Source organism: Sinocyclocheilus grahami, unplaced genomic scaffold (assembly GCF_001515645.1).
Source record: "Sinocyclocheilus grahami isolate Dianchi unplaced genomic scaffold, SAMN03320097.WGS_v1.1 scaffold210.1, whole genome shotgun sequence".
NCBI classification, from domain to species: Eukaryota; Metazoa; Chordata; class Actinopteri; order Cypriniformes; family Cyprinidae; genus Sinocyclocheilus; species Sinocyclocheilus grahami.
In genome coordinates, this window is record NW_015505389.1 from 1,102,353 (window position 1) to 1,126,403 (window position 24,051).

The 24,051-nt window shown below is 36.1% G+C and overlaps 1 protein-coding gene across 1 annotated transcript in view; it reads left to right on the forward strand.

Moving 5' to 3' along the window:
• Window positions 1-24,051, forward strand: part of LOC107595905 (receptor-type tyrosine-protein phosphatase U-like) — a 271,117-nt gene that overhangs the window by 208,618 nt on the left and 38,448 nt on the right. The window contains exons 15-20 of the mRNA XM_016286495.1: window positions 808-837; window positions 1,393-1,553; window positions 5,747-5,934; window positions 16,363-16,435; window positions 16,654-16,730; window positions 20,616-20,637. Coding sequence (XP_016141981.1) covers window positions 808-837; window positions 1,393-1,553; window positions 5,747-5,934; window positions 16,363-16,435; window positions 16,654-16,730; window positions 20,616-20,637 — 551 coding nt within the window. The remainder of the gene's footprint in view (window positions 1-807; window positions 838-1,392; window positions 1,554-5,746; window positions 5,935-16,362; window positions 16,436-16,653; window positions 16,731-20,615; window positions 20,638-24,051) is intronic.

Genomic DNA, 24,051 nt, shown 5'->3' on the forward strand with positions numbered 1-24,051 from the left:
AGCCGTCTGTGTGACATTAGAAAGTTCTAGAAGTTCCGAAATTTTGTGTTCTGAAAATTAAAATATGTTTTCATAGTATGTAAGACTCTTTTATCTTTAAGATATAAATTAAAATTCAATGTATCATCATTTGGCCAAGGAGAAATATCAAGCGCATGCAAAATTAAAGGTGCAGTTACATTAATCAATGCTCTGTGAAATATGCATAGAGAAATATATATATATATATATATATATATAAACTGCTTGTTTTGAAAGTGACTTGTGTGAGCAGTGTTTTGTGCATCACTACACTAGTGTAACTATTGTGTCTTTAAGACATTGTAATGTATAAAAACAAAGAGTTTGAGCCAATAACTAAATTCTGAAGGAGCCAACACAATTACTTCATATCATTAACTAATATGAGACTCAGAAATAATAAACAATTGTTCATTCAGATTCAGATAAACCTACTACAGTATATTACCAGCAAATTATTTGAGAGTTGTAGTAAAGCCAAGTAGTGAAACCAGTCGGGAACCAATCTGCTTTCATACGTGTTATAAACTGACAAGAAGCTAAGGACAGATGTTTATCTCAGCATACGAGTAATTAACATGGTAACTTGCCTGATAACTTGTAGTTTAAACACTAGAGCATGATTCTAGCAAAAGCAAAGGTCATTGGATCGATTCCCAGACAATGCATTCATGAAAATCTTGAATTCGATGTAAGTTGCTTTGGATAAAAGTATTTGCCAAATGTAAATGTACTAGAAGCCAGCCTAACCTACATGTTTTTTCTGTCTCTCTGCATGCTCTTCAGAAGGGACATCTATTCGTATCCTTACTACCCGTAAGTCATTTCCTCATCAGGTTCCATTCTTTTTCCCATCAGCCTCTGTTGTTTAGTGTGGATTTGTTGGAGATTAGCCAAACTCTCAAAACTCTCTAACTTTCTCTGTTACTTTTCCTGTCTATATCTCCACTCTTTTTAATAAAGTGTTGTTATATAGTAATGCATGTGACTTGAGGAGATGTGTGTTATTGCTTTTCTAAATTTTTTCCCCTTCAAATAAATGGATAAAATAAAAAATCCCCTAGACTTACATTGGAGGAGTGACCACTGTCACATCTAGAAATCGAGATGATCATGAATTTTGACCAGTTAGCATCCACCCCAGCAAAAGTATGGGAACATGCTACGATCACCATATAGCACTGACCTGGCTAAGTCCCACCTACATTTTCTTTACATTTAAAGCTGTAGTTCCTATTACTGGTGATGGTTTATATTGAAGAATCCTCCTCTCTTATTAACCCTCTCCACTCGTGTTTATGTATTTTCTCTTTTCGTCTCATTTACAGTCCTTGTAGTCTCTCTTCATTTGTTGTCTTTCATACTCTGCAGCAGGAAGAAGGTGAACATTAATAAAGCGGTGATGACGTATCGTCAGGAGAAGACGCGTAAGCTGGGGTCACTGGACTGCAGTACGACAGAGCACAGTACACTGCAACAGGACGATCGCACGGCGCACACCTTCATGGACTCACATAACTGCACTGTTAGAAGTGAGTACACAAACACACACAGCGGAAAGAGTTGCTCTGTACACAGACAAACATAAGTATTTAGTACCCGGTTATGGTAAACTGATATTCTGAATGAATAAAAAATAAAGTTGAAAAGTTGATGACAAAGAATGATATATTTTAATCATGTGTTAAGGCCTGTTTTTGATCATTCAAGTAATTCAGTATTTGACGATTGGAAGAGATCCACAAGATCCACACAAATGCCAGACCCCCTGTTACCCAGACCAGTAATGGATCCTACAAGTCCAGATCCTAAAATCCAAATGTTCACTGTAAGCTGGTTGTGCAGCGTTCTGTCAAAGTTCCTCTGACACCCTCCACCTCCCCCAGTTCCACCTGTCTAGATCTTCTATGGGATTTATCTTTGCCTATTTCTACTACATAAATGATCATATTGTAAATATTCCAGTGCCATTAACCACATCTGGTTGACACTTCAGCCTAGTAGGTGACGATATTGCACCCATACAATGGAAAAAAATAAGAAGATGATGAAGTGCCACTTACTTGTCCCACAAAATAAAGTTGAAAAGTTGATGACAAAGAGACACTTTAGCCATACTTGAAAAAAAAAAGCTTGCTCAACAGTGTTTTTTTGAATGTCAGACACCCCAGTCTGTAGGAAGTGCCAGTAAATTCTTTTTTATTTTTTTTATATTTTTGAATAGTTATGGTTACCAACTCTCTCTCTCTCTGCCTCCTTAAACTGGTTTTGACACTCATTTTGAAAAGTTAATGACCAAACGTATCATTATAAAAGTTCACAGTGTTGCTGCAGATGAAATATAACGTGGATAATATAAAATGTATTTTATATCAGGTTATCAGGTTAGACATTGATTATTTATCACTCAAATCTGTTTATCTACCTGTCCGTTGGTTGCGTACACTGTAAAAAAAAATTCCGTAAAATTTACGGTAAAAAAAACGGCAGCTGTGGTTGCTGGAATTTTACCGTAAAAAATACGTTAGCAACATTTTAGGTTTTCACTTAAATCTACAGTTAAATACCGTAATTTCATTAACTGAAATAATGTTAATATGCCAACCTATTGAAGTACTGAAATCTGTTTTGTACCTTTGTAATACACTGATAACCACCAAATGCAGGAGGTGATGAGAAAGTCACATGATGAACCAAAGCCCATCACAAGCAGCTTTTAAATAATAACATATATAGAAGGTGCACAGTGTCATTCACACAAACACTAAACACCATCCTGGTAACACACATGAAACTGAAATAATGCAATAAACATTCATTTAACAACATTAGGTGTAACACACAACGCTAATATACAAAACTGATTAGAAAAAACTAAGAAGAAACAGTTATTTCAACAAAAAAACCCATCAAATTTGAAATGTAATGCAGGGAATTCTGGGAATGTCAATTTACGGTTATTCACTGTAATATTATACAGTCTTTTACACTTCCAAAAACGGTATACTACCGTAAAATTACATGTTTTGTCCAATACAGTTTTTCACCGTATATAGTAGGGGAATTTACCGTTAACCATTTAACAGGTTTTTACTGTAGCATTTTTACAGTCTTTTACCGTTAAATTCACGGTCATTTTTTACAGTGTATATCCACCATGTTTGTAGTTTTTAACATTTTTAATGCATGTTTGTAGTTCTAATTGAATCCTCGTCCACTGCGCAATGTGTTGTGGGCAATATTAGCCGTTAGAGTGTGCATCGATCTGCACTTCGAATTCTAACCGGAAGTAGTAGACCATCTGGGAATCTTTGGCATACTTTTTTTAAACATACTATGATTTGGGACATACTAATTCTATTTTTGAATACTATTTAGGATGGATAGTATGCGAATTGGGACGCAGCAAGAGAGTGAATCTGTGTCTCATTCAGAGCTTCTGCTGTTACTGTTTCCTGCAGATGTGTTTTATGTAGAATAGTTTCACAAAGCTAAAGTCAGACTATTCTGTTCTGTTGAAATTATACAATCTAATAACGAAAAATAAAATAAAAATAAAAATAAGTAAAACTGTTCATGCTGCATTTATGCAGCAACTTTGTTTGGATTGTGATTAAAATACTGTGGTTGCCTTTAATTTTGAATGGAAAGGGCTCAGGACAGGCAAAGCCTTAGTTTGTTTATATGAAGATATTTATTTTATTTTTATGATTTATTTATTTGATTCGGGATTTGTTTTAACATTTCAGTTTAGTTTTGTTATGTGACATATTTCGATTTCACAAAGAAATTATTTCTGAAAAAATAATAAAAAGGACGTCTTTTCAGTTCTCATTTTGTTAAAAAAAATTGGGAGAAAATCATATTGTGAAATCAGTAACGTGAATCGTATCACATCATAAATTGAGTTAATCGTTACATCTCTAGTGGCTAAGCATTGCACACACACACACACACACACACACACACACACACACATACACTCTCTCTCGCTCTCTCTCTCCAATATATAATGCATGCAGTAGAAAACAGGTGAAGAAGTAAACAGTGTTGTTGGGATGTTTACAGTCACAATACACCATTAATGCTGTTTATCTCTATTAGCCATTGTTTGCATTTGCTCTCCGCATATTAAAGATGCTCCCACTGCTCTCTGAGTCTTGAGTCAGTTTCCTTATCGTCCCCTGGAACAGAAGAGTGTTGTTGAGTGCCAGTAAATGAGAGCGCTGTCTGCCAGATACCTGTGCTTATATCATGTACTTGGCTGTGTAACATTGAGTTTGAACTATTCTATTCTATTCTGTTTTTTTTTTCAATTATGTAATTTTGCTGTGTGATTTGTTTTACCCCAAATTTAGCTGTTAAACACAATTATTTTAAAAACAAGTTGGAATAATGCGAACAGATGGCTCCAACAAAAGCACAAACCATTGCTTAACAACCTCTGAGTTCACAAAGCTCACAGTAGATTCATCTTTAATGGTTTATAAGTTATCGTTAAGACTCAGTTTCCCTATGGAAATGAACTGCCCAAAGTAATCAGACTGAATCTCAAACAGCTTTAGACTAGAGGTCTATGCGGGATGCATTTTTTTAGTCCTTCTCTTGCAAGAATCCGTCTCGCTCATGCACAAATATGTGTCATATTTTGTCCCACTCCCATCCGTGACTTTCACGTTTGTTGTTCAGCAGACAAATAACATGAATGACATAAAATATAATGAAGTAATTTTTATTTAATCTTGAAATATTTATATTTTGCAGGAGCCCCTGGTTAATTTCTTTCTCCCACTTTCTGCACATACATCACTATTAGCAATTACCCACTCTCAGCAATTAAAAGCTTGACTCTGCTGGGTCGGGGTCCCACGGATCCCTTGGGATTGCAGACCTCTATTTCAAACCTTTTTGCAAACACTTTGACTGATTAGTTCAGAAGTGATTAATTTGCAAATCATGATTGTTATAGCATGTTATAGTTCTGATTTTAAACCGCTAATATAAATTGATTTCTGAAGATGGTTACACTTTATTTCAATAGTCTATTGTAGGCATTCTACTAATTATGAGTAACTTTGTAATAACATGTCAACTAACTCTCATTGATTTGCAAACACGTCAACTAACTCTCATTAGAATATTAGTAGACTGTCAGGTTATGGTTAGGGTTAGTAAAATAAGTTGACATGTACTTGCAAAGTTACTTATACACTCTCAGGAAAAAAAAGGTACAAAAGCTGTCACTGGGACATTTGTAGTTGCAAATCTAGTTGGAAAGGTACTTATAGTTAGTAGACCGTGTAAAGTAGACTATCAAATAAAGTACAATATTATGAGGTAAAAATGATTCTCTGATTGGTATATGGTTATCTCCAGACAAGGATTTATCAGTAATATTTTACTGGGACACAGCAGTACTTCTCTGGAGCTCGTGCCCCAGTTAAAAAATCTGCCAACGCCACTACATGGAAGAGAGATGGTTCAAATATGAAACTATGCAGGCCATCTTCATCAAGCTGGACCAACATATCTCGTCTGCTTCTTACAACACCATTCTAACATCTCCACCCCTGCAGTTTTACTTCAATTCACACTCGCACAACCACCTCCAGTGAAGCGACTCCCGCTGCAATTTACACGTTACCTTTGAGCGCACTGTAGCTTCTTCCCTTTGCACCTGGGTCAGTTTGTGTCTATCTTTCTCTCTCTTCCTCTCGCTCCTCAGACGAGCAGCGCAGCACGGTGAATGAGTCCAGCAGCCTGCTGGGTGGCTCTCCCAGAAGACACTGCAGGAGGAAAAGTTCTCCGTACCACACAGGCCAGCTCCACCCGGCCGTGAGAGTGGCAGACCTGCTCCAACACATCAACCAGATGAAGACAGGAGAGGGCTACGGCTTCAAGCAGGAGTATGAGGTGAGAGCGCGCTGAGTTTACAGGGGGTTTGACAAGCAATTCTGCAAGTATATGCCTGCTGGGTTAGATTTAAAAGACAAGGGCATGGAGTAATGTGAAACTAAAGGAGAATGAGTTTCTGAAACTTGAAGCAAAAGTGTTATTAGCAAACAGCACAGCTTTATTAGCTTAAAAGATATCTAAAGAACCTACATTGGCTCCCAAAGGTATTTAGACATTTTAATAACCTTAAATTACACTTAAAATGAATGGAGGAAAAATCCAATCAAGTGTCATCTGATCAAACATCTGCTGTTTTCATTTTAGACACTATTGTATGACTATTGTTTGAAATCTAACAAACCACTTGGGAAAGGGCTCTTACGCAGTTTTTCTTTTATATATAATGTCACTTTTGTAATTTGACCGTTGTATATTATTCACATCGCATGACACACACTAACATTCACGTTTGGGGTCTGTAAGATGTATTTATTTATTTGTCTTTTGTTGCATTCAATTATGCATGAAATTGATCAAAAGTGACATTAAAAACATGTAGAATGTTATTAAAAAAAAGATGCTACAGTAAATCCTCTAAAAGTAATGGTTTTCCACAAGAATATTAAACAGCAAAAACGGTTTTCAACATGAATAACAATCAGAATTGTTTTTAAGCAGCAAATTAGCATATTAGAATGATTTCTGAAGACTGAAGTAATGATGCTGAAAATTCAGCTTTGATCACAGCAATAAAGTATATTTTAAAATATATTCAGTTTGAATATATATATGTATATTTGTAACGGAGGGAACACAGGAACCGTGCGGATCCATCTGCAAGGCTTTATTTGCAAGAGACGTGGTCAAAAACAGGCATAGGTCAGACAACGGCAAACAGGTATACTGATGGCAAGGCAAGAGGGATAATCCAGGTACAAGGCAAAGGTCCAGGCAGGGGTGAACAGTATCCAATTGGGCGAGACTCGAGGGATAATCCAGGTACACAGGCAGTGATCAGAACACGGGGAAACAGACAAGGCAAGATGATGAAAACAAGGAAAAACAAGACACTAGGCTCGGTAAGGCAGCTAACACTAAGGGAGTGGAAAATGCAGAACAATACACGAGACTAAAACAGAAAACACGGAATGGCTCGGTAAGGCAGCTAACACTAGGGGAGTGAAAAATGCTAGACAATACTCAGCGATCTGAACAGGAACTGAGTGGGTGTTAAATAGAGTGAGTAATGGCTCTCAGGTGAGCGTGTGATTAGTGACGGCTGTGTGATCAGTGAATTCAGCTGTGTAAGTGCAATGGATGATGGGAACTGTAGTCCGGAGTGACATGTATCAGTCTGTGTAGTGTGAGAGTCAATGTAATGGTAGAGTGACCTCTACTGGTAATCGGCCGGAAGGCCACGGACCGGATTCGTGACAATATTAGTGCTTTCAAACGATTAATCGCGATTAATCACATCCAAACTTAAAGTTTCTGTTTACATAATATATGTGTGTACTGTGTATATTTATCATGTATATATAAATACACACACATACAGTATATATTTAGAAAATATTTACATGTATATACATTTATATATTTTTATTATTATATTTTATATTATATAAAAATATATTTAATATAAAAACATAACATATTTTTCTTAAATATATACATGCATGTGTGTGTATTTATATATACATAATACATATGCACAGTATACACATATATATTATGTGAACAGAAACCTTTATTTTGGATGTGATTAATCGTTTGACAGCACTAATATATATATATATATATATATATATATATATATACGTACACGTATGTATGTATGTATTTATATGTATGTATGTATTTTCATATTTGTGTTTTATTAATTACATGCATCAGTTCATACTCGCATTCATTCATTCATTATTTCTTTCTTTCTATTTTGTTTTGTTTTGTTTTTCAGGCAAGTTGAAAGTTGAAAGTTACACTTAAAAATTCATGATATTAATTTATTAATGCATAATAAATGCATAATTCGATGAATATAATATAATATAATATAAAATAAATTATAATATAATGTACATTATGAAATCATATAATTAGTTTTTATTAATTAACTTATTAATAACTTAATTAATAGTATACGTACACGTATGTATGTATGTATTTACATATGTGTGCGTGTTTGTTCCAGAACGTGACTGATATGTGAGTGAAGTGCTGCCAAACTTTTTTCTATGAAAGTTCTTTCATATCAGCCCTTCACAAAATACATTTCTCATTCAAAATATTCCACTTATGTATTAATAATACCTCCAGTTCTTCTTTGCACTCACCACGATTTCTCAATAGAATAGATATATTCTTGTTGAGTCATTAATCTGAGCCCGCAGGGCACATGAACCCCTCCTCTAGAATCCATGCTTCAGACTTTTTCTCTTCAATCTGACACTGGAAAAGGACTGTGGACTGTGCATGTGAAACTCTAGGACCTCGATTTCTGTATGGTTGTTGTAGCTGTCTCATGTTTCTGCTAAAAACCTCTTCATTGTTTCTGCTGAACACGTCGTTGACATGGTACAGGCTGATAGTAACGTGGTCAAATGTAGGCCATGTTCACACATTTTACAAGACTGTAGCTTGTCACTCTTAGATGTTTTAAGTCTGTGACTAGTCTGCAACAAAATACTCTGCATCGTAGCCCGTCGCCCACGTAGTCCTAGTATGCGCACCTGTTATTTTATTGTTTACAGCCACAATAATCCAGAGCTTTGCTATTGTTATCACCACGTCAACTATCATGAGTTCAGGAGTGACTTGTGTATTCCATACACATGTTGAAAAATGTCCACATTTGAAATATATATGTAATTCCTGAACTTTGCAGAGTGTGTGCACCAGCAGTTCCTTGTTAAAAATAAGTGCACTTAGTATATTTAAATATATTTAAAAAGAAAAAAAAGTACTTGCAAATTAATTAAATTAAAAAGTACTTGCAAATTAATATTGTAATAAAAGGCATCTTAAGTGTACTTAAAGTGAGCACGCTTTTATGATAGTGTTTCTTAACACACTTAAGTAGACTTTTAAAAAGTGTAATTTGTAATAATGTAACAATTAAAAGTTTTACTTCAAAGTACTTTTCACATCATTATGTTTAATAGTATTTTGTCAAAGATGTACATTTATTTTGATGTGATTAACATACAAAAGCACATAAATGATGTGCTTTTCCATTCATAGATTATTCATCAACGGCAAAACATGTCCTCACATTTATTTTATTGTTTCAGTGTCTGCAATGCTGCTCCCAAACTTAAATAAAATATCTAATATTCCTAAAAATAACTGACAAAGCTCAGAACTACATGTCATTAATAGGCAGTTCACTTTTGCAGTTTAGGATGATTGCATTCGTACCAACATGGATCCCACCGGAGTTCACACGAACTATACCCTAGACGACCGTTTTAGCACACCTGAGTTCGGAAAACCCATCAGCCTCAAAATGATGTTTCAAATCAGAACAATCTTGCTCAGGATGTATTTATTTTGAATTGTTTCTGGGTAACTTTGTAGTTCAAGGAATCACTGTCTGCAAGAGAAATGTTTTGAGGTGGAGACAGAAATATTGATTATGTGATTTGGTTGAGGAAGAATGAAAGAATGGTAGTCTTTGATGAGAATGTCTCGCTGTGTAGCAGCTAAGCCTGGGGTGATCTTCAGTGACAAGAGGACTGATGGACAGAGGGAGAGAGAGAGAGAGAAGAGAGAAGAGATGGTAATTGAAAGGGAGGTTGAACTACAGAAATCAGAAAAATACAAAAACTATGTCCTAACCACACAAAGTATCCAGCATCAAGTGCTTTTTCTGTCCTCACTGAAAGCAAATGCCGAGTGAAGTGGCAATCACAGCCAATCAGAACTCATTTAATATCCCGTTCAGCTGTGGCCCAAATGCTGGCCACACAGACATTCAGAATGCAGAAACCCAGTGTGAAATGGGATTTTGGACCAAGGTGATTTGTAATCCTAAGAGAAAGCTAGCATGTCCATTCACCACAGTGGCACTTTAAAAGAACTATCGTTTCCCTCAGAAACAACCCTCTGCCACCTTCTACAAATTCTTTTAGTGGCCTTGAGGTCAAAGAACAGGATGTGTTCAAGCATTTAATTAAACTGAACCGTTAAAAGACAGTATATACTGTGGGGCAAATAAGTATTTGATACACTGCCAATTTTTCAAGTTTTCCCACTTACAAAGAATGGAGAGATCTGTAATTTTCATCATAGGTACACCTCAACTGTGAGAGACAGAATAAAAAAAAAATCCAGAAAATCACATTGTATGATTTTTAAATAATTAATTTCCATTTTATTGCATGAAATAAGTATTTGATCACCTACCAACCAGCAAGAATTCTAGCTCTCACAGACCTGTTAGTTTGTCTTTAAGAAGCCCTCCTATCCTCCACTCATTACCTGTATTAATTGCACCTGTTTGAACTTGTTGTCAGTATAAAAGACACCAGTCCACACACTCAATCAATCAAACTCCAACCTTCCCACTATGGGCAAGACCAAAGAGCTGTCTAAGGACACCAGGGACAAAATTGTAGACCTGCACAAGGCTGGGATGGGCTACAGGAAAATAGGCAAACAGCTTGGTGAGAAGGCAACAATTGTTGGCACAATTATTAGAAAATGGAAGAAATTCAAGATGACTGTCAATCTCCCTCGGACTGGGGCTCCATGCAAGATCTCGCCTCGTGGAGTATCAATGATCCTGAGAAAGATGAGGGATCAGCCTAGAACTACACGGGAAGACCTGGTCAATGACCTGAAGAGAGCTGGGACCACAGTCTCAACGGCAGTGTATCAAATACTTATTTGCCCCACTGTACATATATGTATATATGTGTATGTGTGTGTGTGTGACCCTGGACCACAAAACCAGTCATAAAGGTAAATTTTCTGAAATATATTCTGATATTTGGCCGAGATACAACTATTTGAAAATCTGGAATCTGAGGGTGCAAAAAAATCTAAATATTGAGAAAATCATCTTTAAAGTTGTTCAAATGAAGTTCTTAGCATTGATTTATTTTTTAATTAATATAGATTTCTGTTTATGTGCAATCCAAATGAACTTGTATAAGCAATTGAAATACATACAACTCTTAAATTTAGGCCTACTTTATTTATTCAACAAATCATTCTCAGTGTACAGTACTTAACTGTTTGGAATCTTCTGGTATTGTTTCAGTTCCACAAAAAGGACCAAATAACGTGCCTCAGTGATTGCAGTGCTCAACTGAATGCTTCGCTCTGCAAACAATATCTGAAATCACTAATGCTGTGAGAATTGCCCTACAATTTGTCCTACAACATCTGGATCCAAAAGGCGGGCAGGATATAGTTTATGAACTTTAGCTCAGGGTTTTATATGATCATCCTAGATATATTAATGACCAAACTCTTTCTCAGTCAAACTACAGAATTGTGCGGATAATGTCACTGGCATTAGTCTTTTTAAAAAGGGAAATTAAAGTCTTCACATCAGCACCACAAAGGCTGCTGAAATTTTCATTGATTTGAGGAAACAATGTCCAGCACTTTCCTCTCAGGTGATCAGAGTTTCTCCAGTCAATGTGGTCTAACTCTGATCTCAAACCCTCTCACATGTGATGAAATCATTCAGTCTGTCAGAAAGCACATCAATGCATCAACATACCCAGATATTGCATATCTGTCATATACAGTTGATCAGACACATCGTTGAAAGTGTAACTGCATCGTCTGTCATTGTTTGGCTCTGCTAATGATTGTTCAAAGAAACACATTATCTGGTGCTCTGATGCAGCAATCGCTGCCAGATTCCCTCTCTGGCTCAGCTCTACAGGTCCAAAATAGTCAACCAATACACAACAATTATTAAAGATCCCTTTTCTACCCTGGTCACTGCTTGTCTCAAAAGGCTTCCCTCTATAGCAGGCAGTCCAAACAGACACTGAGTGAGTGACGTGACATGTGGCCACGCATGGTGACCCATACTCGGAATTAGTGCTCTGCATTTATCCCATCCAACGTGCACACACACACACACACAGCAGTGAACACACACACACCGTGAACACACACCCGGAGCAGTGGGCAGCCATTTTTGCCCGGGGAGGAGTTGGGGGTTCAGTGCCTTGCTCAAGAGCACTTCAGTCGTGGTATTGAAGGTGGGAGAGAGTGCTGTACATTCACTCCCCCCACCTACAATCCCTGCAGGTACGAGATTCCTTTGGGTTACGAGTCCAACTCTCTAACCATTCGGCCACGACTTCCACTGGTTCCCTGTTGCAGGATTTCAGTTACAGTAGTGTCTCCATTAGAGGCAGGATAGACGCAGGTGTGTTTTCTGTAATGTGTCCCTAGTAAAAAAGTAAAATATTTAAAATAGTTTTATTAATAGTTTCATACTAAGTATAGTTCAAATCTATTAACATATTTACTGACAGACAACTTGAGACTTGCTGATATAAAACTATAATTAAACTTTACTTGGCATACTACTTGTGCACAGTGCACTTTTCTTAATATTAAGTCTAAAATGTTTTAATGTCACTTTTGATGAGGATTGTATGATCTTTCAGTAATATCGGACTTTAAATGCAAAATATTTAAAGTGTACCTGAAGTATACTTGCAATAGTTCCGCTTTAGCACAATAAAATATACTAAGTATATATTTAATTGTACTTCAGCACTACTTCTGCACAAAAAAAAAAGTCCATTAAGTACAAAATTAATTGTTCCAATTTAGCAGACTTTAAGTATACTAAAAGTACAACTGCAAGATATTTTATTAAGTACATAAAAATGAAAATGTATTTGTAGTATACTTAGCATGGAAGAAATGTATTTAAAACACATTTAAGGATATTTATTTTTCACTAGGGGTACACATTACAACAGAACGAACAGAAACTGAAGTGACTGACACAATGGCTTGTTTCTCTCTGCAGCTGTGACTGGTTAGCACAAAACCTCAGGAAGAACTAGAATTTTAGATAAGATTTTGATGACATTTTAGAAATATTTAAATTTCAGTGGTAAAAAAAAAACTGTTAAAATGTAATTTTACAGAAATTTATTTTGGAGTGAAAAAGATAAGTCATCTTATATATCATATGCAGAGAAAAAAATATTAAATTGATATTCCCAAAATTGAAAAAAAATTTTTTTTTATTTAATTATTTTTTTATTGCATTATTTTAGTTTCATGCGCATTACCATGATGGTGTTTTGTATTTGTGTGTATGACACTGTGCACCTGTTATATATTACTATTTAATATTAATATTTAAAAGCTATTTGTGATTCATCATGTGGATTTCTCTTTACCAGTGTTGAGGAAAGTTCATTTTAAATGTAACGCATTACAATATTGCGTTACTCCATAAAAAGTAACTTTTTACTTTGGGCTTGCTTATTTGTTTCTTAATAACACACACACACACACACACTCACTCACACAAAGTAACTCAGATACTTCATTGTAAATTCAAATGTAGTGCATTACTTTACTAATTACTAGAAAAAAAGTAATCTGATTAAGTAACTCACGTTACTTGTAATGCGTTACCCGCAACACTGCTCTTTACCACCTGTGTTTTTAAGGCATTTGACAGTATATATAATAAAGAATATAAATGTTATATATTTACATTATTCAATTAATGAAATATATGTACTTTTTACTGTAAATATAAGTTAAATCTGTAAAAAGTATATTTCAGTGATTAATTTCTGGAATTATATTCATAATTACATTTCCTCTCACTTTGGCCTCCATATTGGATTCATTTTGGTTTTAGAACAAAATAAAACTCTCACACACCCCTAAAAACAAAAAAAAAGCTCTGTGCCCAGCAGGAAATTAACGTCAGCATCCTGATGATGCATCTGCTCTGTTAACTGCGTCTGACTTGATAGAATGCGAGAGCAAAGGGGACTTAATGGATGAGTGGGAAAACGTGACTTGCACTTATTTTGGGGGGTCTTTTTTAAATTACAGTCATTTAGATGTAATTGCCAGGTGTTACGCTTCACCTGCTTTCGGGGGGAATGTGTGCTAAACAGCTGTCACACATTAACTCAAAAACTAGGCGGCATTAGAAAGCACTTAGGCAGCTGGAGTACACAGGCAGTGCTCAACGCGTACGTGCACACAGAAGCCACTGAAAACTATCAGCTACATGCTTTTCTTGAGTTTGACAGTAATTACAACACTTTTATTACATGAAAGAAATATACATGTGTTATTATCACATTCAAACTAAATAAATAAGCAGTACCTGTGTATGTTTAGGTGACAGAGATGCACAGCCAATCACACAATGAATGCCTTTAAATGTGTTCTGCACAATATCACATCAAAACCCCAAATGATGAAGAAAAAGCATGGGAGGGATTCATTAAGGATGCTTTGCACACCCATAGCTTCATGTATTTGCATCACTTATTTTGGGGGGTCTTTTTTAAATTACAGTCATTTAGATGTAATTGCCAGGTGTTACGCTTCACCTGCTTTCGGGGGGAATGTGTGTTAAACAGCTGTCACACATTAACTTAAACAGCTGTCACACATTAACTCAAAAACTAGGCGGCATTAGAAAGCACTTAGGCAGCTGGAGTACACAGGCAGTGCGCAACGCGTACGTGCACACAGAAGCCACTGAAAACTATCAGCTACATGCTTTTCTTGAGTTTGACAGTAATTACAACACTTTTATTACATGAAAGAAATATACATGTGTTATTATCACATTCAAACTAAATAAATAAGCAGTACCTGTGTATGTTTAGGTGACAGAGATGCACAGCCAATCACACAATGAATGCCTTTAAATGTGTTCTGCACAATATCACATCAAAACCCCAAATGATGAAGAAAAAGCATGGGAGGGATTCATTAAGGATGCTTTGCACACCCATAGCTTCATGTATTTGCATGTGTTGTCTGTGTTATTTTACCACCTTCACTAAAGGAATTATGCAAATGCGGTAATACAGCAAATATAGGCACACATTTACTGCTGATCGCAATTTGCATGGAGCATTTAGAGAGCGATTTTGAGTGCTAGGTTGACTGGGATACAGTTATAATGCCCGTCTTTATAGTTTGATCATCATGTGATGGCAAACTGCTGGCATAACGTTCATAAATATAGTAATAAATGCAGCAGTAATAGCGCAGTAGTGCATAGAAAGGTGTGTTTGCCTAAACATGAATAACAATATACTGTACTGTAATATGTTTAAACGTTTTAAAGACGTAAAAATGTAGTCAAAACGGTAATATTGTGCAATATTATTGCAATTTAAATGAACTATTTCTATTAGAGTATATTTTGTAAAATGATTCCTCTGATCAAAGCTGAAAACAGTTGTGACGCTTTATTTTTGTGTGGAAACCATCAGTGTTGAAAGTTACTTTTAAAAGTAACGCATTACAATATTACTATGCTACTTTTAAAATCAGGGCTGGGTTTGCTTGTTTGATTATAATATAACTGGTGTTACTTATTTGAAAAAGTAACTCGAATATATTCTTGTAAATTAAAAAAGTAATGCATTACTTGTTACTTAAAAACAAAGCCATCTGATTACATAACTCGTGGTATGTGTTTGTTTTGTTAGGATTATTTGAGAAGTTCAGAAGAAAGTTAAGAAGAGCAGAACTGATTTTAAATAGAAATCCTCTGTAACATTATAAAAGACTTTGATGCCAATTTAATGCGTCTTTACTGTATGTACTAATTCCTTCTTGAATGTTATGGCGCTTTTCCCCTGCGTGGTACGACTCGGCATGACACGGTTCGGCTCGGCTCGGTTTGCGTTTCCACTGCAGTTCAGTACCGCTTTAGAGTGGGCGGGATTATTCACATGTCTATAGTTGACCATGACTCCATTGCCATGACTCCTAAAAAAACGTTTTCATTCCGCGTCGCCCCATCAAGCTCTCGCTGGATCCGCTCCTCTGCTATCAACAAGAGGAACGTCTGTTCTTCCGCAACAGACAACAAAACCTTTTGGTTGTTAAAAAAGATGTGCTCGTTCAAAACCGTTGCGTTCGATCCTTCGCTGGCTGTGCTGATTTAAATCTAGCGGTTCTGTTGTGTTTGTGTCGCAAGTTCAGTGACGCAGGTAGTGACGATTCTCTCCGGCCAATCCATGATCAGCAGAGTTTACATGTTACATTTTGGTAACGGTACGGTACACTTGGAACCCCAACCGAGGTGGTACTAAAAAAAGTACCAGGTACCAGGTACTGTACCCAGTGGAAAACCTCCCAAAAATGAACCGTACCGTGCCGTACCAGTGGAAAAGCGCCATTAGTGTGTATAGTGTCCAGCACACCACAATCATTTCTATGCTTCTGCTTGTGTGTCTGCAGAGTTTTTTCGATGGCTGGGACATAAACGAAAAGAAGGACAAGACCAAGGGCCGACATGACACCCTTCTGGGTCGTAAGTGTTCTTCAAAGTAATGATTATAGCACAAATACTGGGTCCAACAGTCAATGAGTTACAAATAGAGCACAGCTATCACAGCCTACCTACTGTAGGTAGCTCATCTGGATTTGGAACAGAGCTTTATTCATTATTTATTATTATATTATTATTATTAATATTGTTATTGTTATCATCACTGACTAGCATTGCTCTTCATTTTTAATCCCTAACAGAAGACCGTCACCGTGTGAAAATGCATTCTCTCCTGGCCGATCCTAACTCAGACTATGTCAATGCAAACTACATCGATGTAAGTTTTTCTGTTTTACACTCCTTTGTTCACACCTCCTTCTCTGGGCATGTTGCCTTCAAGTAAGAGGTGTTTCTCTCACTCTAGCTTTCGGTGAAGGTGTACACATTAACACGTTTATGTGGCTTTGATGCTAATTCCTTTTCTCACCGAGAGATTTTATCCATTGATGACTTTGCTGTCTGGTTTTGACACTTTCTCCACAAACCTTGTTTTTATTTCAGTATTTCAGCTGTCCGTTACGTTTTTCCCAGAAAGAGTTCTTAGCACAAATCTTAGACACGTGACACTTTCCTGTCTAAAAAGTAGATTCTGAACACTTTGCTCCTAATCCTAACCGTTTGATGGATAACGGCTTTCAAACATACGTTCCTGTCCCACATAAGAAGCATCAGTTTTTTTTTAACTATCTCTGCTGGAATCTCAGTAAAGCCATTTTGCCGTCTTTTGGTGGGAAGGTTATCCCGTGGAATTGAGCAATCAAAACCTCTGCGGTGAGAAGGACTCCAAAGACTAACTTTTAGATGTTTTGTCAATTTTTTTATGGCTCTACAGGTTTCTATTATATGTTTGAATAGCATTTATTTCTATTCAAGGCTGAAGTGTGTTAGGAGCTGTTGTTATGATCAGCACTTTCAAAATGAACAGACCCGAATCACTCTTTCTGCTTGGGCTGTGCTTGAGTGGCAGGTTTTGGGTGATGAGAAATGGGCTCTGATTATAGAGGTCTGATACTAAAACCTTTATGAAAACCAGATGTCTTGATTTTCTCTCCTCCTCAATGGTGATTCACACGCAAGAATGAAATCCCCATGTGATTAATGAAAACAGTGGATTGACTTTTTGGATTCTTGAATGAGAATCACTATTAAGGTTGTGATGCAAGTTAAACGGATTCTTACACCAAAATAAGGCAATATTGGAAACGAGACAGCACAGTTTAAATGTTGTCAACCAATATTTAATGTACTGTTTTTGGCAAATATATGTTTTGAAAGCAAAAAAAAAACCATGTATATATATATATATATATATATATATATATATCAGTACTGACATTTACAGCAAACCATAAGAAAGATGCTTGGACTGTGTAAACAAATATACACGAGAATCTTCACGTAAGTTCAACTGCTAAGGACAAATTTGTTTACATTTGGACAAAAAAGGACAAAGGACAAATATGTTTTAGATAATTTTATCTTGTAGAAAACAACAGACCAATGTCCAGCGTAATGAACTCGATATTTAAAAATAATACATTTATTTATGCATCAATCACAATGACAAGATACCACAAGATATCACGGTCATTGTTGTGTTTGCCCACAGTAAACAGTTAACGTTTAATGACAAAGACAACATAGAATGTGGCTCTGATGTGGCAATGCATTGACCTCTGTTACGTGGGTCATAAAACAGAATTTGATGAAACCCAATGGGTTAAAGACTTGCGACTCTACGTTTCTACGTCATTAAGAATAGTTTTCAAATTTGACTGCATATTGAATTGAAAATTCAAAATGCAAGTTGCCTAAAATTCTCACCCTTAAGGTCATTGCACACCGAGTGCGTAAATTTCATCCGAAATTTTCGCACTTTAAAAAATAAATACGACCTCACGTTTACACACTGCCTCCGAAATATTCGTCCGTCATAAAATAATTTGGATCGGGTTCAATTTTTTTCGTTTTCCGCATCCATAGCAAGCATTTTGAGAGGTGTTTTGACAGTTAAGGACTCCAAAGACTAACTTTTAGATGTTTTGTCAATTTTTTTATGGCTCTACAGGTTTCTATTATATGTTTGAATAGCATTTATTTCTATTCAAGGCTGAAGTGTGTTAGGAGCTGTTGTTATGATCAGCACTTTCAAAATGAACAGACCCGAATCACTCTTTCTGCTTGGGCTGTGCTTGAGTGGCAGGTTTTGGGTGATGAGAAATGGGCTCTGATTATAGAGGTCTGATACTAAAACCTTTATGAAAACCAGATGTCTTGATTTTCTCTCCTCCTCAATGGTGATTCACACGCAAGAATGAAATCCCCATGTGATTAATGAAAACAGTGGATTGACTTTTTGGATTCTTGAATGAGAATCACTATTAAGGTTGTGATGCAAGTTAAACGGATTCTTACACCAAAATAAGGCAATATTGGAAACGAGACAGCACAGTTTAAATGTTGTCAACCAATATTTAATGTACTGTTTTTGGCAAATATATGTTTTGAAAGCAAAAAAAAAACCATGTATATATATATATATATATATATATATATATATATCAGTACTGACATTTACAGCAAACCATAAGAAAGATGCTTGGACTGTGTAAACAAATATACACGAGAATCTTCACGTAAGTTCAACTGCTAAGGACAAATTTGTTTACATTTGGACAAAAAAGGACAAAGGACAAATATGTTTTAGATAATTTTATCTTGTAGAAAACAACAGACCAATGTCCAGCGTAATGAACTTGATATTTAAAAATAATACATTTATTTATGCATCAATCACAATGACAAGATACCACAAGATATCACGGTCATTGTTGTGTTTGCCCACAGAAAACAGTTAACGTTTAATGACAAAGACAACATAGAATGTGGCTCTGATGTGGCAATGCATTGACCTCTGTTACGTGGGTCATAAAACAGAATTTGATGAAACCCAACGGGTTAAAGACTTGCGACTCTACGTTTCTACGTCATTAAGAATAGTTTTCAAATTTGACTGCATATTGAATTGAAAATTCAAAATGCAAGTTGCCTAAAATTCTCACCCTTAAGGTCATTGCACACCGAGTGCGTAAATTTCATCCGAAATTTTCGCACTTTAAAAAATAAATACGACCTCACGTTTACACACTGCCTCCGAAATATTCATCCGTCATAAAATAATTTGGATCGGGTTCAATTTTTTTCGTTTTCCGCATCCATAGCAAGCATTTTGAGAGGTGTTTTGACAGTTTAGAGATCCGTCATAAAATAATTTGGATCGGGTTCGATTTTTTTCGTTTTTCGCATCCATAGCAAGCATTTTGAGAGGTGTTTTGACAGTTTAGAGCCACCGTACAAGCGAACGCCAAAACCCAGAATGGCGATTGTCAAGTTCATCCACTTCGTCTCGCAGCACAAAGCACTGTATATAGATCCTTGCACACTGAGTTCACAGAAATTGGTGGTCTTCTTTTTAATACGTGGCTCTAGTATCGCTAGCAAAAGCATCAAACTGAGCTACTGACACATCCTGAAGTAAACTTTGAATCGTCCCGGGATAATCCCGCTGCTCCTGAAGGGGAACTCTCCGTCCTCTCTACATCTCAGGATTGGATGGACCCAATAGTTCCTCTCTTTTTCTCTTTTTAAGAAGTGAGAAGACAACAAACTCATCCTCACTGCTGGAAGACTCCATTTAGTGCTGTTTTGCAAATTTTTTCGCAACGGATTAATTAATACGCATCGGACTCAGTGTGCAAGGTTTCCGCGCGTGACGAATTTTTAGGATAACGAATACGAAAAAACGTATACGAAAATTTCTGAGACCTTTAGTCTGTATGAAATATGAATATTTCATAGTGAATGGCAAAATTACTTATACTAAGTTATTTACTGTGCTGCTAAAACACATTGTTTTTTTACACTAAAGAATACAATCGACTATTTTATTTTTATTGTATTTTTTCTCAAACAGTGCATGGCGACTCTGAACTCTAATTTGCAGGCAGTTTGAATTGATTTCCTCACTGCAGGTGGTCAGGATGGAGAATTTGACTCCTGATGTCTTTATTTCTTTTCTCTTTTCTTTAATTATCTTAATTATCCTGTTTCTCTTCTCTCTTCTTTCACCCATCCCTCTTTCTCTGTGTCTGGGATCTCTTAGATTCGGATAAACAGGGAAGTAAGTACTTGTCTTTCTCTTGTCTTCTGCCATCATCTGTCCATTTCTCATTTATTCCTGCTATCATGGCTCTGCGCTCAGACATTTTATTTCCCAAACCCTTCTTTTCAGTCTGTTGTTTGTGTTTACTGTAGCTTTTGTTTGATCTCATTGGATCACTTCCTGTAAGCCACGGCCTTATCAGTTTAAGCTTTAAACACCCCCTGAAATGGTTTGACAAACGTTGTTTTTTTTGTAAATATATATCTGATGGAAACAAAATGTTGCAGCGGAGCATATCATATAGCTATTAGTGTACACATATACTGTAACTATATGATATTAAAACTAGCAGACATGAACCAAAACCACTTTTGATTTCAAGTGGTCTTTAAAATCACTATCAGCTTCTGAAATCTAGTTTAAACCTCGTGTTGGACAAACATGAAAGTCCACAAATTATACTTGGTCTTAGATCCTGGCCTAAAGCATTGCATACATAAGCATTTTTTTAAGGATATACAGGTGCATCTCAGTAAATTAGAATGTCGTGGAAAAGTTCATTTATTTCAGTAATTCAACTCAAATTGTGAAACTCTTGGATTAAATAAATTCAATGCACACAGACTGAAGTAGTTTAAGTCTTTAGTTCTTTTAATTGTGATGATTTTGTCTCACATTTAACAAAAACCCACCAATTCACTATCTCAACAAATTAGAATATGGTGACATGCCAATCAGCTAATCAACTCAAAACACCTGCAAAGGTTTCCTGAGCCTTCAAAATGGTCTCTCAGTTGTGTTCACTAGGCTACACAATCATGGGGAAGACTGCTGATCAGACAGTTGAGTGAATTTGTGGCTTTTTGTTAAATGTGAGCCAAAATCATCACAATTAAAAGAACCAAAGACTTAAACTGCTTCAGTCTGTGTGCATTGAATTTATTTAATACACGAGTTTCACAATTTGAGTTGAATTACTGAAATAAATGAACTTTTCCACGACATTCTAATTTATTGAGATGCACCTGTATGTGATATGTAGCAGATACATATCTCATGTTTTACAGTATGTGATTAAATAATGCCATGACGTTTTATGCCATTATGTTGCATGTTTTACATATGTTCTTCATTGAACAATGCAGTTTGATTAGAATAAACAATAAATAAACAATAAAATAATTACAAATATATGTTATTTCAAGATAGATAATTCAATAAAACCCATAAAAATCAGTTTGGTTTCATCTTCAAAACAGCTTAATATGCTTTCTTTATGTTATTTAGAACTTCCATTTCTTTATGTGATTTTCTTTGGAAACAAAAGGAAAGGGAAAATCAAGGGAATGAATGTCGAAATATTCAGTGTTGTAGCTTTATATCCCAAGGCTGTAGACAGAATACAGCTAGGAGGTCTGACATTTCTCTACATCTTTTCTTTACATTTTCTTTCTTCTGAAAGAGTTTTGTGCTTTCTTGTCACTTTGTCCTTGTGATTTTCTACAGCTTTTTGCTGCCTTTCCTTTTGCGTGTTTCTCGGGGTTGAACAGATGAGTCTCTGTTAAATTGTCTGCATTGTTCCAGATTATTGTCTCTAGTTTAGCATGCTGTAGCGTCAGTGTAATCTGAGTGTGCAGTTAAAGTGCAAACTAGTACTAATGTGCAGACGTCTTGGTTTCTATCAGGCTCATTGTCTATCATAAAAGACACATTGTTCTCGTTATATTGCTACAGAATGGAGCCCTGCTGTATTTAATGATACGTGTAAGAACTCCAAGTGGTTTTGAGTACATTAGCATTTACCAGAACTTTAACAAGAGTATTCTGACTGGTGAGTCTTTAGGTGGACTAAAGTTTTGGGTTTTGGATCATTATCCTGTCTGAAGGATGCATTTCAATCTTCAGGTTTTCTGTACATTAATTACATAAACATTTCATTTTCTTCTTTATATATATATAGGTAGCTGGTATGACCAAAATTTTACACAATGCCAGTGTTGGATAATTTTCTGTAAACTTTATGTGTAGACTTGTGTATACTTTACAAATGAAAAGCTTTTTATTTATTTATTTGGCTGCAAACCAAAAGATAACATTATTTTTGAATATCAATGAATATTTCTGGTTAAGAATCAGTAGAACTAATATTATAAAAGGATCTGTGACTCTGATTGGATGAGCTGTGTTTGAAGCAGATGAAAACTATGTTTTGATATACACATTATACAGATGTGACACTGCTTGGCAGCCATATACAACTGGATGTTGTTCTTAATAATAACAAATTATTCCTTGTCTTGAATTGTCGGGACACATCAAGCTTTGTATTTTCATATTCATCTGATATCTTGCCTAAATAACCTGAAGCAGTGCGTAATGTTAGCTGCGGAAATTAATCTGCCAATCAGTATTGCAAAATCTCTACCAATTTCCACCATCACATGGCACATGACGTCCAGGCACACATAGGCATTTCATTTATAGGCACTTCACAGAAACCTTTGACTACTGTGCAATCAACCGGCATAACCTTTAAGACTAAAAGCAAAGCTTTCTATCCGAACCCCACACACAGCGGCTGAGGTGCAGTGTGGGTGACTGAACAGCAGATAAAGGTTCATTATAGTTACTGTATAAAGCCGCCCTGCTCTTCACACAAAAATAATCTATTGATTTCTGACTACACTAAGACTTTGCAAGCACTGGTCAAGGATTAGCATGTAATAAAATCAACCACAAACCTTACTGAACGCAGGTTTTAAGAACAGAAGGAGAATATATTAAGATAGAAGATCTGCTCTATACTGTCTACTCGGGCATTAGGCTTCTGCAGCAGAGCCCGAACTGTCATGGGACCCTATAAGTGACTGATTTGGACATCTCTACATTCTGTGGGCAGGACGCCAGTGTGCCTTACAAATGCTGACAAAATGTGCATGCAGGGTTATCATGCACCTAGTTTTTTTTTAGAGGGGCACCAGTGACAGTTCTGGCACTTCTTCCTAAGTCTACCCAAGACTTACGAAGGATATTTTATAATAAACCAAGCAAAGCTGCAACTGAACTGGGTTTTATTAACATCTTTAAGGTCTCATGAAAATGCCTAAAAATAGTACGCCAAATAAAAACGAAAACCCGTGGTATTGATTCGCAAAAATTGACTTTGTCGTGCATATGAGACACATGTGTTTGGCGTGCATATAATACACGGTTTTTGCATGCATATGATACAAAATTTGTTGGCGTGCATATGATACGCAGTTTTCGCGTACATATGATACGCATCTACCCCACAACCCTAAACCTACCCATCGCGTAGCATATACACGCCAAAATCCATTTTTGCGTATCAATACCACGAGTTTTCGTTTTTAATTGGCGTACTATTTATACACACTTTCATGAGATCGGGTTGCTTTAAGGCCACATCTATGTA